The 18207-nt window shown below is 37.7% G+C and overlaps 1 protein-coding gene across 1 annotated transcript in view; it reads left to right on the top strand.

Moving 5' to 3' along the window:
- Positions 1-18207, top strand: part of DOK5 (docking protein 5) — a 146843-nt gene that overhangs the window by 101604 nt on the left and 27032 nt on the right. Inside the window, exon 6 of the mRNA XM_072633499.1 lies at positions 3735-3870. Coding sequence (XP_072489600.1) covers positions 3735-3870 — 136 coding nt within the window. The remainder of the gene's footprint in view (positions 1-3734; positions 3871-18207) is intronic.

Raw genomic sequence — 18207 nt, 5'->3', positions numbered from 1 at the left:
AACAACAAAAAGTTCCTAACAGAGGTGTCCCCAAGTAGAATGAGCTGTGTTGGGGTGTGGTAGGTTCCAAGCAGTAGCTAGATAGTTATTTATTTGGTATGTTATAGCCAGGATTTCTTTTGGATATGGGTTAATTACTGAGTCACTCCTAATTTTAAAAAAATGTTATTTTTGTATTTAGGTCTGTGATCTCATTGGCTTGAGTACTCTCTCAGGGGGTACAGATAACACCCCAATCATATCTAATCATCATATGTGATACCAGTTCCAGAAATCCTCCATAGAAGACCCACCCACAGTACTGGATAACTTGTTCTATTAGTATAGCACTTAGACTGTCTATTCTTAGGACCCTCTATTTCTTTTTCCTCTTCTGTCACTGGGAAAGCAAAAGGCAGTTGCTAAGGACTGACGGCATCATAGATAAATAAGTTGATGAGTCTTGGCAGGTAGCTATGCTGATCCTCAGATGACAGACATAGCTTGTCACTCAATTCATACTAAAAGCTCTGATAAGGTAGTCTAGGATTTACTCTTTGCTGGCATAGATTTCAAGAACTTAGGGTCAATTCACCAAAATGAAGTGTTCAAACATAATGCTTTGAAAAATGGAGTGGCCCACATGTAAAGATCCAAACTGGATCATGTGACTTCCTGTGATAATTGTGTGGGTCTTAAGATGTGTGCAAATCTGCCAAAACATATAACCCTTTGTTTGGGGGTGGGCAATGCACCTGTGTGTAAATTGCACTGTCTCTTAGAAATTGCAGTACTTACAGGATTCAAAATGTAAATGTTGCTGTAATGACACAGAGTCTCTGTTACAAATATCTGAATAGATTGGTGGCATGTAGGTTAAGCCATGAGAGGGTTGTCTCAGGATCATCACTTTGTCTTCTCTGATTTTCTTTTTACATGTTTGTGCTAAGTAAGATTCTACAAGAAGAGAGTTTGGGAGAATGGGGATTCCATTTGAATCCTGGAAAATTTCCAAGAGGAAAGCACTACGTGAAGGGAAAGAAAAGAAAAATATAAAAGGGAATACATATGAATTGTCTCTTAGGTGGAAGACACATTAGTAACACCATGGGTTTTGACTTAAAATCTCTCCCCAAATGAGAAATGGACTTTACTGGGTGGACTATGAAAAACCATTAGACCATTTGTAGGACTTAGAGCAATAAAACCATGGAATTTGGTTACTAGAAACACATTTGAGAAATCAGCTAGCCTAGACCCTTCATTTTATAGATGAGGAAACTGAGACTCAGAGAGAGCAAATAATTTGCCTAGAGGGTAATCCACTGTTTCACTCCCATTCTACCTTTGCCCATTGAATTAATTCACAAAATTTGATTAAGTTGTTATGGTTACATATGTTAAAGCATTTAAAAATAAAACTTGTTTCAAGACATGCCTTATCAAAAAACATTTAACCCACCACACATTTATCATATGCCTGTCAGTCACTAAGTGCTAATGATGCAAGAAAAGCAAAAACAGCCCGTGCCCTCAGGGGCTTCACAATCTAATGGGATAAGTAACATAATTATGTTGCAAATAATTACGTACAAGCAAAATATATGTAGAATAAATTGGAGATAATCTCATAAGGAAGGCACTAGAATTAAGGAAGACCTGGAAAAACTTCTTGCAGATGGTAGAATTTTAGCTCAAATTCAAAGGGAAACCTGGAGGTGGAGGAGACCAGGGAGAAAATTTCAGACCTAGGGGACAGCCAATAAAAACTGAATTGAGTAGGAAGATGTATGAAGAACAGAAGGAAGGCCAGTGTCGCTAGATGGCAGAGTGTATATTTGGGACTAAGGAGTAAGAAGACCAGAAATGTTGGAAGAGACCAGAGTAATCTTTACGAAAAGGGACTAGAAAAAATCAGCCGATGACACAGCCTTTTATGTTTTCCAATGGAGACAGTTCTTCTGTAGTTGTAAACAAGTGGAGTTCACTTAATGAACAAACCAACAAAACAGTGACGCTGTTCCTGTTGTCCTACTAAATAAAGTAAAGGGATGAATGACTAGAGATCTTATAAATGTGAGTAGTGTGGACAATTGTTTTCTAGAATTAAGTCATTAAGCATAATTTGTGTTCTCAGTTTCCTAGGTTGACAAGTTGTTTGTCTCTTCATTTATTTACAAATTATTGTGATATTGGACGACTGGGGTTATCTGCTGAAGGATGTATTCTCAGAGTGAAGAGGTAGCTAGATGGCAGAGTGGATAGAGTCAGGGACCTGGGTTCAAAATCAGCCTCTGATATTTACTAGATGTCTGACCCCTAAGTCACTTAACTTGTCCACAGTAGTTTCCTTATTTGGAAAACAGGATAATAATAGCAACCACTTCCCAGGGTTATTGTAAGGTTTAAATGAAGTAATATCTACAAAGTACTTTTGCAAATATTAAAGTGTTATATAAATGCTAGTTATTACTATAGCGAGAGTGCTATATTATTAGGCAGCATGATGTAGTCAAGAAGACACTGGATATAAGAATGGAAAGAAGTGAAATTGTAGCCTATCTCGATCTCTTAGTGTCTGTATGACCTTGGACAAGTCACCTAAAGTCTCTGTGTCTCAGTTGTCTTTTTGGTGAAACGGAAATCCTTACCTCACTTCCCTGAAAGGGCTTTGAGGATCAGATCAGATCATTTTGTGGAGAGCTTTGTAAAGCAAAATGCTAAGTAAGTATAAGCTATTGAGCCAGCAAGCAAATTGAATCATCAATCATCTACTTCTTTTATGATTATATAAAATGTAATTGGAATGGACCTAATTAATTTCCTTATAATTATGCACCATTCTCTCCAAGAAAATTTGCATTTGTCTTTTAATGGTCCTGTACGGAGGTGATATTCCTATTCCTGCTTAACGCTGGATGCCAAAGGAGCATATGGTTCCTTGAAGAAATGTTATACTGGGATCCACAAAATGGGGGAAATAAAGAAGGTCTCCAGCATATTGATACATTATGGAAAATCTATTGTTAGGAAAATATGGACACGAATCAATTGAGGTGATGTGTGACTAGGCTGAGATCTGCATCGATGGAGAAAGTACCTATATTCTGGATTCACTGAAGTACTGACATAGTCAACAAACTAGTTCAGAAAAACTCATCAATTCCTCCAGTTAACCACTTGTTTAACTGCCTACATGTGCATAATCAGGAGATGCTTTTCATATCATGAGTGGCATTTAGTACCGGATGTAGATAATGCAAGTAGTTTGATAATTATCTAAATAGAATCATAGAACCATGAAACCTTCATTTTGATGGGATCTCAGGGGTCCTATAAAGCTAGATGCATATTTACTCATGAGAAATCTCTCCTCCCATGTGAATATGTTTTTACCTGCCTGTTTTGACAAGGCTCTGACAAGGGGACTGAGGAACATGGGTCTCATTGTTTATTTTAATGAGAAATGGCTGACCAAACTATTATTTTTGACCCTGTCTGATTTAAGTTTGAACTCAGGTCTTCCTTACTTCAGATCCAATGATTGACCCATTGCTCTACTAGCTGCCACTACTAGACTCTAAGCTGCTGTAAGGGCAGGTATGGGTGTCTTATTTAAATTTCTACCTCCTCCAGTGCCTAATAAGTACTGTACCCATGATAGGCACTTAATAAATTTATGTTGATTTACTTTGAATTGGTTCTTTGTCCTACTTACTTGAATTTCAGACAATTTCCATGTTTTGTTTTGACAGGATGTGTGATACTGGGGAAGGACTTTTTATCTTTCAAACAAGAGATGGAGAAGCTATCTATCAGAAAGTACACTCTGCTGCCCTGGCTATAGCAGAGCAGCATGAGCGTCTACTTCAGAGCGTGAAAAATTCAATGGTATGTTTGACAATTCCTTTTGTTATCCAACATGCTGCACCAGTCAGTGTTAGCCATGGGGTTTCTTGTTCAACTTTCAGTCAGCTTTTCTATGGGGCAAAAATTTGCTTCTATACCTAATACCTTGTTATTTGCTTCTAACATAATATACACTAGAATAGAAGTCCATTAGAGATAGGGACTTATCATATTTTTATCTCCTTGTTTCCAGCTTCTTCTGTGTACATATCCCACCATAGCAATACATGCTCGAAATAGAACCCCTCAGTGTTTCTTTTTTTTTGCCTACTGAACACATTTCAAACTCATTAACTTTGGTATTTAAGGCCTTCCACAATGTGGATCCAATCTACCTTATTCCATACTCTTCTTAGCATTTTCTTTGATTTAACCAAACCAAACTATCCGAGTCTTTTGTCGTGCTGCCATTCTCATATCTGCCTGTTGAAATATTTCCCTTCCTTCAAGACCCTCAGTGACAACCTTTCTCTTACAATTTCTCCTGGATTTAAACTCAGGAAGAGCAGTCTTACTGCCATCAGACCCAGAATTCCATTCACTTTGCCATCTAGCTGCCCTTTTTAATGTCTTTTACATCTTTTTAGAGATATGTTATATCTTTAAACAATAAGTTTAGATCTCACCTACATAATTTTCACATTACAGCTTGCATCATAGTTATTTGAATGGACACATACAGTTCTTTTAAGGGAGAGCATGGCATAGTGGATAGAGAGCAAACCTTGAAGGCTAGAGCATTGGGGTTCAAGTTCTAGCCTGCCTCTGCCATAAGTAGCTCTTTGACCCTAGGCAAATCATTTAACCTTTCAGTATTCTAGGCAACTCTAAAGCCCTACATTCTAGAGAAGGCACCAACCTACAGAGGTAGAGGAAATTTTACTCAATTGGGAGTTCTCTGTATTGATGAAATCACAGTTCTTCTTTTGTAATATTTGCATTATCTAACACATCAGGTTCAATGAAATAATGAATATAAAGTTACTTGTAATTGTAAAGTGCTTTATGAAAGCCAGCTATGATTCTGATCATTATTGGATTCAGTTCAGTCTAGAAAAGTTGACTCAGGATTACTTCAGTTACCTTGTATGTAAGTCATTGACTGGCTTCACTAGCTTTGTGAGGGATTGCCCTAGCTTGTGGGTACATGTTTTTCATTTAAAACTTCCTTATTATTTTATCTTATAATTAATCAAACACACGAGAAGTCTTCACATTTTCTCTTTAGAAATATAATTACATAATAATATAGTTTGGTCTGGTTTTGCTCTGTGTTTAGGGGGATCATTCATGTCAACTGAGGCAAAATTTGCTTCTTCTTTGAAGGTATAGTTAAATTTTTCTCAAGTTTATGAAACAAGAGCATTATTTTCAGTTTCTTATGCAGTGGCAATGAAAGCTACACAGTTTCAGAAGTACATGTGAATTTTGAAGGAGCGTAAAGCATAGTGAGAAGCTGAAAATTCATTTTGGAAATTCAATCTGAGGGGAAAAAAACTACTATTCTTTTTTATTCTTTTGTACATAGAGAATGTACTGCTGGCCCACTGTCTAAAGGTTACTTTGGTTCAGAATTTCTTTCCAATAATGGGGATGGATTTGTAGTCACTCACCTGAATTTTCTCACCTAGCAGCCCTTGTGGCCAGCAGACTGCACTGTTGAGAGAGCTGGGGTTGTAGATTGGGGAACAGAATGAAGTTATCTACCTCATTTGGTACTTGAACCCATAACCTTAACCTCATTAATAACAAGCTTCCGCCAACTGAGCTAGTCAGAAACATTTCTGCTCCTAATATGGTGAAGCTCATACAAATTCTTCTGAAGGGGAAGAGCAAGTCCCACTGTGTGATATGTAGCCTGCTGAACCCTTGTCCAAATCACAACGTGAACTTTTCATTATGCTTACTTACCTTTTCATACGTTTTTCATATTTTATGGTTTCTTCTATGTTTGGGGGATTAAATACCTTTCTCTGTCTACAGCAGTGACTATTATTAGTGTTTTCAAAAATTTGTATCAGAATGTTTTCCAGCAGTTTAAACAAACCTTGTAGCTCAATGTGATGGCTGTTATTAGAAATATATTTCTAAAAGTAGCTTTGCTACCATGTCTCAAATCTTTATTTTCTTCTGTAGAAGTAATGTAGTATCTGTGGAAAGTACTGGCTTGAGAATGCCTCACAACTTCTGGGTTCTACTTCCAATGGGTAATTTTTAGCCATTTGATCTTGGATAAATAATTTAAATCATTCTCTGAGCCTCCCTTTCCCCTGAGAAGATTGAATTAGATCATCAAAAGTTCCTTTCAGCATTAACATTATTTGTTCTGTAGTCCTCCCCTACCATCTCTGGTTTTCTATACAGCTTTGTATTCTACCAAGTGCAGTGATTGAAGACTTTGGGAGTAGTGTGGATTTGAGATCACATGACATGAAGGATTGAAAAGTTTGGTTGTCTCATTTTATTTGATAAATACAACCCAGCTGAAGGAGACTGTGGTAGAGTGGAAAATAAAAACCTGCATTTGGAGTTAGAGGACCTGAGTTCACAAGCCAGCTTTATTAGTAACACCTTGGCATTAGACAAATCATTTTACTTCCCTGGCTCTTAATTTCCTCATCTGTAAAATGAGGACACTGGCCTGGATGAAGGCTAAGGGCTTTTCCAACCCCAGGTCTACTGAGAGGGCAGAGTGACATTGCTAGGGTTATTCCCTCTGCAGCAGGGCTATTTTTGCCACCTTTGAGGCATCCCCTGTGTTAGTATCAGTGACTGATGTCTAATTTTGGAATGAGGAGTGGCTGTTTGCAAGGAGCCAGTCATCCCCGGAATGCATACGTCACTTCAGTCTTTCCCTCAAGTGGTAGCCTGAAGACAGAGGACTTGAAATTGGCTGCCGGCCAGAGAACCCTGGAACACTAGCATTATGTCAGAGCTCTTTCTCCAAAAACAAGTTGCACCTCCTTCATGAAGCCTTTAAGGCTGAAACAGCCCAAAGTGATCCCTCATTAAAATAGAACTCATAATACTTCTGGCTTTGGACCACTTAGTTTTATAATAAAACTGTCCATGTTGGGACTTCTCTTATATTATCTTCCACTTGTTGAGATTAAAAAAGATAATATTGAAACTGGTTACAGATTCATTAACCAGCTTTCACTATGGTGACTCAGTCATTCACCATATACTTATGGAATATCTACTGTGTTTGAAAAGATATAAATAAGAATATATATTATATAATAAAATATAATAATATACAAATAAGAAATGGTCCCTGCCCTCAAAGAGTATGCACAATGTGGTCTCCAACTGAAATGAGAGAAATCAAGCGGTATTGTGAAGTTTTTACCAAATACTTAAAAAAGTATTTCACTCTAATTTTTAAAAATAATGCTGTGCAGGACAAGGAAATTATGAAATCAAATCAACAGAGTATTTAAGGATAAAAATGTCTTTTTTAGGTTTTAGATTCATGAGGTCAATTTTAAGCTTAAATAAATTACTGTAATTGCAATTGTGATAGTAGGTAGTGTCAGTGGTCATGGTAGTAATAGTTGCTCATATGCTATTGGCAACCTGTGGGTATGCTAGGATTTTAGTCCCTAACACTAAATGCTTCTCAGTTTTTACATGTTCTGCTACTCCCCCTCCAAAGAGTACTATCTCAATAGAGCAGAAGTTATTTTCTGGCTCTCATTAACAAGCTTACTACTTAAGTGATATGTGGGTATTTCTATTTTACGCGATTATAGGCTATTGCCTACATGAAACCTATCTCATTTGCTGGAATATCAATTCATTAACACTTATTGAAACCAGTTGTGTTCAAGACACCATACTAGGTGTAGTGGTCCACAAGAAAAGGTTCCTTCTTTCAAGAACCTTAGAGTCTAGTGGAGAAAATATGGCATATAAGCTAATAAATATATTTATATTTATAATGTATGTGCTAAGACATAATATATTTGCTTCAGACAATGTGTTATACTTTTTATAAAAGTGGAGGGAGAGTTCATTTCTTGCCAACATCATAAAGGAAGCTTGACAAGCCTTGAGAAATCAATAGGAAATTTGCAGAAAGACATTGGGATGAAGGCATTATAAGATGGGGAAAGGGCATGTGAAGATGAATATTCCTTTTGTGTGTTGGATTTTACTATCTTCAGGACCAAGTTAAATATTGGAGAAATTAGATAAGGAAAAATGTGTATGTGTGTACATATATGTACATTCATGTCTGTGTGTGTATTAGTAGAACAAACAAAAAATGAACTTCTCAGACAGAGTTAAATGTCAAATAAACTAAGATGAAAATTAAAGTTACAGGATTGAGAGCTAGAGGGAGTCCTGCATGGAATATAGTATAAGACTCTCATTTTACAGAGGGAATTGAGTCCCAGAAAGGTTAAATGTCTTGCCTGGGGTTGCACAGCTGCTAAGTATCAGAGGCAGGATCCAAAACCAGGTCCCCTGACTCAAAATCCAGTAATTTCTCCATCAAACCATGTTCCCTCTCAAAACCTGACTTAGGCATGGATGGCAAATATCTCTGTCAGGAAGGAAGCCACAGTGAACTAAACAGATTTATCTGGACTTTTACTGTATACTTTGAAGAGTTCACTGGCATGTGATATCATGTGATGTGATAGGGGCAAATAGAAATGTGGCTTCTCCTTGGAATTTCTGGACTATGTGCCTTGGCAGGGATAAGTGAATGACATTTTGGAGTACTTCATCTTCTGTATTTTATAGCAGCATAATAACAGTCTTAATGTGCAGTGTTATGTTTTAATAGTCACTTTATGCAATTATTAAAAACCAGCCGTACCCTATAAAACCTTCCCTAACAGCTGTGGGCACATTTACCAGAGAGGCAATTGCTATTTCTCTCAGGGTTACATGGTGACAATAACAATCATAATTGACAGTTATATAGCACTTGGAAATGTGAAAAGTGCTCTTCCCCTAGACAGAATGAAGAGCACGTTCATTTCATTTGAAACTTACCACAATCCTGTGAGGAACTACCATGAGAATGGTTACTCTCCACCCCAACCCCATTTTAGAGCTAAAGAAACTGAAGTTCAAGTAATGTGTTACTTTCCTATGGTTACACAGTAATTGTGAGAGGCAGAACTTGAATCCAGGTCACCTTAATTCCAAGTCCAACATTTTATTTTCTATGGCGTACTACAACAGAGTCAACACAAAAACATGAGATCTGGCAGTTTCTATCATGTTGGATAAGCTTTGAGTATGTCCCTGGAGACAGGCTGAATCTACTGTCCAAACTAGCCAAGTACAGAGATGAGTCATTTCCTTTGCTGATATTCAGTGAATTAGGTGCTACAAAGGAGGGTTATGAACAGTATATTCCAAAATATGGCTCAGGTACAAGGATCATTAGAAACTAAAAACCTGTGGTATAGTCATGAATGCTTTCTTCCCAAAGAGGACATGGTGTGGAGGAAGGGAAACAAGCATTTATTAAGTGCCTACTATGTGCCAGGTATCAAGTGCTTTACAAATATTTCATTAGATTCTCACAGCAAACCCACAAGGTAGGCACTATTATTATCCTCATGTTATAGTTTCAGTAACAGAGGCATGCAGATTAAGTGACTTTGCCAGGGTCATACAACTGGCAAGAATAAAGCCAGATTTGTACTCAGATTTCTTGATGCCGAGCTCAGAACCATATCTATCACTCCACCTAGCTGTCTTCAGTGGTGAGAAGTAAGCAATATAACCTCCTGCCCCCTCCAAAATAATTCCTAAAATAAGAAGGAAGGAAAAGTGGGAGGAAGGAATGAAGAAAAAAGATACAGTTGTTATATTTTAAGACATAGTAAATGATGGATAATATTTACGTGGGAATCTGCTATCTACACAGGCAGATCATTAAATAGACAAAGGTTAGAATCATGAGCAAAGGTGAAAACCTAAAGCAAATTAGAACACAGGATAAAGATGAGAAAATACACAGAGAACAATTGCAGCAGCTTCAACCTGGCTGTAGTCAAAATGTACTCAATGCGAAAATGTGGTAAGTGGGGAAAAAGGCAAATGTGTTAACCTTGATCATCACTATTTCCTACAAAAGCCTAACTGATATAAAATAGTTGCTACAGTGAAGAAGCCATTATAGCCTAGAAACCACCTGAGCTAACAAGCACTTGATATTTTAGTTAGATGAAGAGACACTGCAGCCAAGGGCAATGGCAAATTAAAATACAAGCTTATATACCCAATAAAGCAGAAAGACAGGAGATTATAAGCAGGAACATCTCCTAAAACAATGAAAAACAGTGGAAAGCAAATCGGTTTGACATGAAACCCAACTCAACCACATCCTTCCAAGAGTATTTATAGATGAAACTATCAGGAAGAAAGTGAATAGATGGGAATAGAAAATAAGCTTCTCATTGTAATTGTTCATCTTTTGTATTCAAAGAAGATCAATGATATTATAAGTGATATCTTGAGTTGCACATGAATTGGATTTAAGTGAAGCAGAATTGTATCAAGTCGTCAGCCTCACTCTCTTTCCAGAGTCACTGAAGTCCAGTGGCACTTACAGAAGTCAAGATGACTGGTGATGCCCCAGGATGCAGTGGATAACCTTGGTATCTTCAAATCAGTCTCTAAGCACTCCACAGCACCTGCTTCAAATGCCTTCAAGGCTGTTGGAACAAATTGTTCTCTACCCATTCTACCAGGGAAAGACTTCACATGCTTCCGATACACCCTACCCCACCCCCAACTCAGTTTTAACAGGTTTATAATCTCTTTTCATTATCAATGAGGGAGGACTCACCACATTTAAACCCTAACATTTTAGTCTCCAGTCAATTAACACATTGGAAGTTGAAATGATACTTAAGAAGATGAAGTTAGGAAAAATAGAAAAAGCAAACCAGATAAACAGAGAAGCAATCTATTCTGAAGCATAGATTGAAATCAATGAGGGATAACTTTGCATCATATCTAATAGATATGTGTTTATATATGTGTTTGTATACACACAGAGTATCCCAAAAGTCTTGGTGAAATTTTAAGCTTTAATTTAAGAGAAGGCAAGATAATATATAAAACAAGCAGTTAGATTGCTCACTAAATACAGTGCTGGACCTGGCCTCAGGAAGACCTGAATTCACTGAGGAACTGTTACCAATGGTTGCATGTGCCCACAATTAATGTATGATTTTAATTTTGCATGAAGATACGCCTTGGAGGTGAACCTTTCAGGCTACATTTGGTTCTGCTAAATCAAATGCTTTTGCTAATCCAAGCAGTAAATGCAACAGAATTTATTTTTTTCCATTCCTCTTAGTCACTTGTGTGTCTAATCTTGTGTGAGAATCTTATAAAAGGCTTCCCATTCCCTTTCATATTTTCATCAGGAATGTCAGCAATATTATGCACAAGCACAATAAAACAATAAAAATAATAGCATTTATATAGTACTGTAAAGAAATAAGCATATTTTATATACCACTTCAAAGTTTGCAAGACACTTTATTATGTATTATCTTATTTGAGCACTAGAACAACTGCGTGAAATAATTAATACAGGTATTATCATCTCACTTTATAGATAAGAAGACTAAGAATCAAAAAGTGGGTTACCTGGATGCACATAGCCAATAAGAATAAAAATAATAGCTAACACAGGTATAATACTTTTAATTTTGCAAAGTGTTTTATGAATATAATCTGGGAGATGATGAGTGAGTAAGGGCTGTGCAAGGTCATCAGCCTTACTTTCTCCTTCAGAGCCATCTGGGTCCAGTGGCCAGATATTCATTAGGATGACTGGAGATAACCCAGGATGGCTTTGGAGTTGAAAATGATGCTGGTGACCTTGCATAGCCCTCCCTCATTCAACTGCAAATCATGTCATCATCTTCCTGATGTCATGGTCTTCTTTGAGAATGAAGGAAAAGCACAACAGCAACAATATTACTTAATTTTATTTTGGGATAACCTTAGGAGGTAGGCACTACTATTTTTCACATTTGTAGATGGGGAAACTGAGGCAAGTAGAAGTTAAGTAACTTGGTCAGGGTCATAAAGCTAGTGTCTGAGGTACTGGGTCTGGGTCTTTCTAACTCTAGGTCTAGCACCCTAGCTATGATACTACCCACCTGTCTATTTAACAACAGGTACAGCAAGAAAAACAACAGTAATGGCAACATATAAATAATAAGCATGAGCTACAGGATTTGAATCTAGGCCCCCTGATTCCAGGATGGGTCTTTCCATTGAACTACATTGTTTCCTCACTCCCAAGTCTAATATTCTGTCAACTCCTGCATATCGTACCTCCAGAGAATACAGATAAGAGTTCTATAGGTTGGGAAGTGGTGAATGAGGTTTAATCTGCTCCAGTGGAGGGAACATCTACATTGATGAGATCAGATTCATTAAAATGCTTAAGTATTGATATGAGCTCTGCCACAAACTCCTAAAGTGATATTAGTGATTCTAAAGTTTGTATGGGAAGTCGTGCTCATCCTTAAAGAGGAATACAAAAGATTTAAAGCCCAAAGATACCTCGGAGATCACTATATCTCTAATGACTTCATTTCACAGAAGAGGGAACTGAGTCCCAGGGAGGGAAACGTTATTGACCAATATGAACATCAGGTGCCAAATACATTGTTCCTTCTTGCCTCGACTACATATTTTTGAAGCTGAATATAATAAAAAATGAAAGTAGGATCCTAAACACTTTTGCTTAACTAAGACTCTATTTCTAAACCAATTTAACAAGCTAAAAGCGTTTCTTAAACACCTACTATATGCAGAGCACCATGCTTGATGCTAGAAATATGAACACAGAATAAAAAATTCTTGAATTTAAAGAATTTATTTAATACTGGTGGGGTATATCACATAATATAGAGATGGCTAAAAGATAATAAAGTGCTTATGTGCCAGACACTGTGAAAAGTGCTGGAGATGGAAAAAAAATAGAAAATGAGATGGTCCCTACTCTCAAGGAGTTATTGTCTAATGGGAGAAGACAATACATAAAATGGAGGGTATATATGTATGGACAAATTAGCCAATGTGTAGGTGGGACAGACAGAGCCTAGAAAGAAAGGAGCATCAGAGGCTGGGACTTCTGTTGATGTGGTAGTTCCAGCAAAGACTGATTAGTCATCTAATTGACTTCAGAGTGTGCAGTCCTTCTAAGGGTGTCAAGGAAGCTGGTATATAAGTGGGGCAGGCCAAAGAATGAGTGAGGATGGAAGTAAATGGCTCTCTGTGTGTGTGTGTGTGTACTGTGGTTAATTGTTGTCCTTTGTTCACCAAAAGGACCAAAAAGACATTACTATGTGAGAGTCAAGTTACAGTGTGTCTGACTGTGGCTGATCAGACCAATATGTGCTCAGAATGTTTTACCACAGGTTGGGCACAAACAGTCCATGTGAACATTTGGGGTGGATTCTCTAAATGTGCACATTTCACATTTCTTTTGAGATGTTACAATTCTGCTTTACTCACAGAGCACAGCACTTTCTCTGATGAGAGCATGCCATGCTGATTGGTTCTGTGCCTGTGTCTCCCATGCCACATAATCAATCCCAAAGAGACCTTGAGAGTGTCCTTGTATCACTTTTCACCACCATGTGAGTGCCTTTCTTGCACAAGTTCTCTATAAAATAGTATTTTAGGCAAGCTTTCAAGGCATTCAAACAATGTGGCCACCCACCCCAACAAGCACATATGGCATATACTCATATATAAATGATAAATATACATATACATATATGTATGTGCAGGTATACACGCATATGCATGTGTATATGGATATCATTGAGGAAAGATAAAATACAAATAATTAGGGATATCAGAAAAGGCTTCCTGTAGGAAGCAGCATATGAGCTGAGCTTTGAAGCAAACTAGGGATCCTAGGGTAAGAAAGTGATGAGAGGGTATATTCAAGATATGGAGGACAGGCTACAGATTTAAGAGAATGTAAACCTCAGGAAATAGCAAGTGAGGTAGTCTGGCTAGAAGGTATAATATATTTAAGCAGGGGGAGGGAAGAGGGCATAAGTATTTACACAGTACTGACTATGTACAAAGCACTGTGTTAAGTATTTTACGAATAACTCATTTGATTCCCACAATAACCTTGCAAAGTAGGCATTGCTATTATCCCTATTTCATGGTGAAAGAAACTGAGCCAAGCAGAGGTTGAGTGACTTGCCAAAGATCACACAGTTAATCAGAGGCTGGATTTGAGCTCAGGTCTTACTAACTCCAGGCATACAGCTCTATCTACTGTGCCATCTAGCTGCCCTTAAGAGTAGAGACTAATGGGAGCTAACCATGGAAAGGTAGGCTGGAGCCATATCATGAAGGACTTTAAATGCTAATCTGAGTAGATTGTGTTTTATCTTAGGGACAACACAGAGTCACCCACGTTTCTTGAGCAAAAGAGTGACATGGTCAGACTTGTGCTTTAGGGACATCACTTTGGGTACCACATGGAAGATGAATGAGAAATCTCAAAACTGGAGGTCCGATTAGGAGATTATTGCAATAGTCCAAGCAAAAGGCAGTGAGGATCTGAACTGTTATAGTGGTTTTGTAATAGAGAGAAGGGGAGAAAGAAGAAAAGTGACATAGTGGGAGAAGTAGCTAGACATAACAAGTGATTGGACACAAGGATGAGGGAGAGTGAAGAATGAAAGGTGATTTCAAATTTGTGTCCAATTATCTGATTTTCCCACACATAGAAAAGGTTATTTTAAAGCATAGTGGGGGCATTAGTGCGTCATTACTGGTTGTTACTGTTGGTCTTGAATGAGAAATAAATTCCTCTCCATTTTAAAATCAGGATAAATAAAACATTCATTTGTTCATCTATCCAACACATATTTAAGTTGACTTTCTGTACAGAGCATGATTCTGGGGGCTGGGAAATATAAAGTGTGGATAGGAAGTTTACCATTTAGTAAATTTTTTGTTGAAATTTTTTTCCCCTCTTATTGGTTCAGCTGTCTCCTGTATTAAAAGAAAGGACTGGACTGAATAAGTTCTGGGATCTTTTCAGTCACTCAGTTAGTCGGTTGGTCAGTCAACCAATCGATCAATCAATATTTAAGTATTTGTTCTATGCCAGGCAGTGTGCTAGGGTCTGAGGAAACAGACAATAAATGAGAGAGTTCCTACCCTCAGGCCTGCATTCTTGAGGCAGACAAACACAAATATAAGGTAATATAGAATAAATACCAAATATAATAGGCAGTTAAATTCAACGTGTTTACGTAAAGAGGGCATTAGCAGTTGGGGAGAATGATTCAGAAAAAACTTTGGGTAGAAGGCAATGCTTGAGTTGTGTCTTAAAGGAAAGGAGAAGTTTTATGGGGTGAAAGTGAAGAGGAAGTATATTTTTAGGTATGGGGAACAGCCAACCCAAATGTATAAAGAGTGCTATGTGTGAACACCAAAGAGAAAACCTGTTTGATTGGAATGTAGGAATGTAGTAAATGAGACTGAGATGATAGGGGCTAGTTTTTCAAGGCTTTAGATGCCAAACAGAGGAATTGGGTCTTATTATTTGATCTTAGCGATCAAATCTTAGACAACCCCTGGAGATTATTTAGTAACAAAATAATGTTTCATGTGATCAGATATGTTTTTAAGGAAAGACTTGTGGTAGGTAAATTGAAATGGAGAGATATATAAAGCAGGGAGGTCAATTGGGACCCTTTTTGCAATATTCTACCCAAGAGGGGATGAGGCCAGAACCATGGTTGGTGGCTTGATGGGTAGAGAAAAGTAGTTAGATGTGAAAGATGTTGTATGGTTAGAAATGGTGAGATTTGAAAATAGTCTGGTTATGTGAGATATGGGAGAGTAAGAAATTGAGAATGACATTGCGGTTATAAACCTAGAAAGAATGGTGGTGCCATTGATTGAAATAAGGAAGTCTGGCAGAAGGGTAGGTTTGAGTTGAAAGTTCTGCTTTGAAAATAGTGAATTTATAGTGTTTTTTCTGGGACATCTAGTTTAAAATGTTCAATAGGCATTTATTGATGAGACAAACTCGCAGGTGATACTGTGCATATATAGATCTGAATTGCTGGTAACACTAATGTCTTTTGGAAGAATGCATTTGCTTTAGCTTAGAAAAGGACACTTGGTTTGATGGTTCATTTAGGTCTCTTGTAGCTTTATTATTATTATTATTAGAAAGTGAACAGTTAGCAGGAAAAACATATAATTGATAGCCACCAAACTAGATACCAATCCCATATCAATGCCTAAACAACCCACAGCATATCAAATTGGGACTCTTATGAGGCAGCATTCATTGTTTCAAGTCCTTAGAGAGGCAGCTGCTTCATTGCATACATGTTAGGTGACCTGTACATTGCACAAGGTCAATTCCAGGAACCCAGAGCTTGTTATGTATGCCACTCTGGGTGAGTTTTGAGATTGTTCCCCTCAAATTTAGATGGTTATGAGTAAATCAATATGAACTACCCTTGTTCCCAATGGAAATAACCATCAGAGCTCAACTGATGCTTCAACAAACTGCTGAGAATGAAATTTTGGCCCCCAAATAGTTGGTATCATTAATGGTATAACTTGTCAAGTATATAACCACAATGGGGTCATTGCTTAGCTGTGCTTCTGCTCACAAGCAGTTCAATGTTTCCTCTAAGTTTTCCTTTAGCTCAAACACACTCTTTTCTTCCTTCCCCTTCTTTTCTTGGCAGTAGCCAAGAAAAAAAAATAGACCCTCTCTCTCTGTTTTCTTGACAGTTCCATAATGTTCCATATTATCAGGCTAACCTGGTGATGATTGGAATGCACACCACTTTCTATGTGTAGTGTCAAAACAAGGGAGAGGAGCTGAAGAAAGCAAAGGCAGCTAGTTGGGTGGCAAGAGAGTGGAGACCTGTGCCAATCATCTGTCAGGGATGAGAGTCCAGAATGTGCAGATTGTAGGAATTTGGTTCATTACAAAAACCCGAAGAAACCACATGTTTTGACAGAGAGCTAATTTCCACTTTGGAGGACAGTCAGCACTGAGGACTGGGTATCCAAAGAGACTGGTATTGGTAAGGGTTTTATTTTCCTCAAGGTAGCAATTGCTTTTTCCAGTCTCCTTGGGGCCTAGATTTTCTGCCAGATGATGTCTCTCAAATGATGCATACAGAGCCATGTCCTTGGATAATAAAATCATTGTTCCTTTGTGTAGGAGCAGCCTGTGTAGGACCATATTACTGAGGCCTCATTGATGCTGACTCCATATACTCAATATTTACTCAAAAAACTAACTGTTTCCTACTGATTCGTGGACTTTAGAATGTTGCACAAAAAGGGACTTTTGGTACTGGACTTATCTACCCCCTTTCTTTTCACAAATTTCTCCCTGAGATGCAGGGGGAAAATGACTTGCCCAAGGTCAGACAATGAGTTCTGATTCTAGCTGTACCATTGATCCCTATTTTAATGCTTAATTCCATTGTAGTGCTTAATAGAATGTTAGAGGTCTCACCATTTCTTTCCTTTTTTTTTTTTTTTTTAGCAATTATTAGCCAGGTTTTTTTTTTTTTTTATTCCTAGTTAATGCCAGGATCCTAACCTCATTCACCCTAAGTTCTGACTCCTAACTTCCATATCCTTGTCAAGGCTATCTATAGTGTTTGAATATGATAGTCTGAATTGGAAGAATTAAGAATGGGGACTAGACCTGTGATTTCATTGGTATAGGGAGTTATCTGAGGAATTTTCCTCTTTGCTGAAGAATGAGCAAATCTCCTGTACTGATGCAAATCAATACCTTCTATACAACTTATAGTCTTAAAGCCTTGCCTAGAGCACTGAAAGGATAGAGAACTTGACTAGAATCAAAGCAAGTATGAATCAGAGATGGAATTTGAACAAAATTCTGTCTCAATTTCTGAAAAAAATTTCTCTGGCTGGCACCTAACTGTGGACGAATTCTGTAGACCCTCATAGATGGGCTAATGTCTTGCCATGATGTGATGATATGTCTGTTCTTTACTTCAGGGTTAACTTATTTAAGTTACTTGGCTCCTACAGCGCTGTTCATTTAGCCAAATGATATTTACTGAACCTGACAAAGTGATAACTTGCTCTTGTGTTGATCCTTCCTTTCCTAAGGACAATTATCAGGTCTCATTTCAATTTGACAAATACTTGTTAAGTGCCTACCACTTGCCCTGGGGATATAAAGTCAAAAATGAAATATTTCCTACTCAAGGAGCTGGAGAGGAGTGGTGGTGGAAGGGAATATAAAATATAAACAGGTAAATAAATGCA

This window comes from Notamacropus eugenii, chromosome 1 (assembly GCF_028372415.1).
Source record: "Notamacropus eugenii isolate mMacEug1 chromosome 1, mMacEug1.pri_v2, whole genome shotgun sequence".
NCBI classification, from domain to species: Eukaryota; Metazoa; Chordata; class Mammalia; order Diprotodontia; family Macropodidae; genus Notamacropus; species Notamacropus eugenii.
This window is presented reverse-complemented; position numbering and strand designations above follow the sequence as displayed.